Source organism: Gavialis gangeticus, unplaced genomic scaffold (genome assembly GCF_001723915.1).
Source record: "Gavialis gangeticus isolate Ggan-Ray unplaced genomic scaffold, GavGan_comp1, whole genome shotgun sequence".
NCBI lineage: Eukaryota > Metazoa > Chordata > Crocodylia > Gavialidae > Gavialis > Gavialis gangeticus.
The window spans coordinates 10,637,236-10,638,983 of record NW_017729018.1 but is presented as its reverse complement, the minus strand read 5'-3'; the positions used below and the strand labels follow the sequence as shown (position 1 = coordinate 10,638,983).

General features: G+C 40.4%; 1 protein-coding gene across 1 annotated transcript in view; it reads left to right on the top strand.

Moving 5' to 3' along the window:
• LOC109294694 (scaffold attachment factor B2-like) overlaps positions 1-1,748 on the top strand; it is a 41,676-nt gene that overhangs the window by 6,024 nt on the left and 33,904 nt on the right. Inside the window, exon 2 of the mRNA XM_019513143.1 lies at positions 699-786. Within this exon, the coding sequence (XP_019368688.1) occupies positions 699-786 (88 nt within the window). The remainder of the gene's footprint in view (positions 1-698; positions 787-1,748) is intronic.

Here is a 1,748-nt window from a genome sequence, read left to right as displayed (position 1 = left end):
AGGAGGTTGACGAGGGCAGTGGTTCTCAACCTTTTGCACCTTATGTCCCGCCACAATAAAAACAAAACTCCACTTTTTTTCCAAGAAGCGTATTTTTACATTCACGTGCATTTTGGGCCCCCTACCTTTCTCAGGAATGCCACTTACTTTGGAAAAGTCCCGCCTACATGCCCTTCACGTCCCACTAGTAGAGAAACACTGGATCAGGAGGTCCCGGGACAGGAGACTGAACTCATTGTTTTCCCTGCCTAGTGCGGGGTGGCTGGACATGATGATCTTGCGAGGTCCCTTCCAGCCCCATAATCTATGAAATCTATGACCGGAGACTGGGCAAGATGAACCTTTGGTCTGACCCAGTACATGGCAATTCTTATGTTCTTATATGAGCGGCTGGGCGCTGATTGCATTCCAGAAGCAACTCAGAGGATTTTGTGCTTCTAGGGGCAGGGCGTTGGACACAGTGATCCTTTGTGGTCCCTTCCGACTCTACAGTCTGAATCTATGAATCTGTAATGTTGGAGCACTTGTGCAACTTGCTTTTGACATCATACATCCAAGCCGTGTTGGCATGGTTTTAAACCAAAGGCTGTTGGGTTTTGCCACGGTGGTTTTTTTCCCTGCCCAGTGCACTCAGCTTATAACACTCTCTAAACAAACACTGGTTTTATCTCTCTCACACTCACTTTTTCTCCCAATAGGCCATTGAGGAGGAAGGGGGAAATCCTGAAGAGATTCCAGTCGTTTCAGACATAACGGTCAAGAAAACTCCAAAGAGAAGCAGCAAAGGTATAAAGAAGTTGAGAGAGGATTTTTTTCTTTGATTCGCTAATAGCTTGTGCCTACAAAAAAACCCCTTCCTTCTGTCTGTCCTTCCTGCTGCTTTATTGATATACTTAACCAAGCTGATCTGTACCGTGAAATTATCTACTGTTCCCAAATTATTTTACATTTCTGTAGATGCATAGAGTCCACAGTTAGTTACATGAGATGTAGAAGACCTGAAATCTTGAAGTTTCTAAACCAAAAAAATAAACTTCAAGAAAAAAAGAAATGCTGGTGTTGATTCCAGTTGGAACTTAAATCTTCATGTTCTTTTAAAGCTCTGCTTACCAGTAGAGAGGGGAAAGTCATTGGATAGTCAGAGTAGATGTGGGGGGAAATCCAGTTTGTTTCCAGTGGTGAAGCTCTTGATTCCATAACTTACTGCTCTTAATAATTTAATGGTGCATTTATTTACATTTATAGTTAAAAATTAACCCTGAGGATATATCTATATTTACTTGAAAGTTGTTTTCAGGTGATATTTCTAACTACAGCTTGGAATAATTTTCCTAGTACAAACAAATCCTCCAGGTAGTGGTCAAGAATTACCTTATCTTGTGATTATTTTTTTTTTTATTTAAAGATATGTTTCTGTTTCTGAAATCAGGGTTGTCACTGTCACTAAATCATTTTTTAAAACTAACAGTATAGAGGTAGAACCTGCTTCAGTACTGAATTATGTAGAGCAATGTTTTGAATAATTGATGATGAGTAAATTGGTGAAAGCTTTGAGGTGCATTGTGCTTGATCACGTAGCCTGTCCTCATAATGCTCATGTAACAGAACTATGCCTGGCTCAGGTCAGCGCCATTAGTCACTGCCTTTGGATTAAATTGCCTTGCAAATTCAAATGCATAATTATAACTAGAACGTAATTATAATTAGAACGTAGGTTCCTGGAGAGAGTCCAGGACCTTCATCTAACC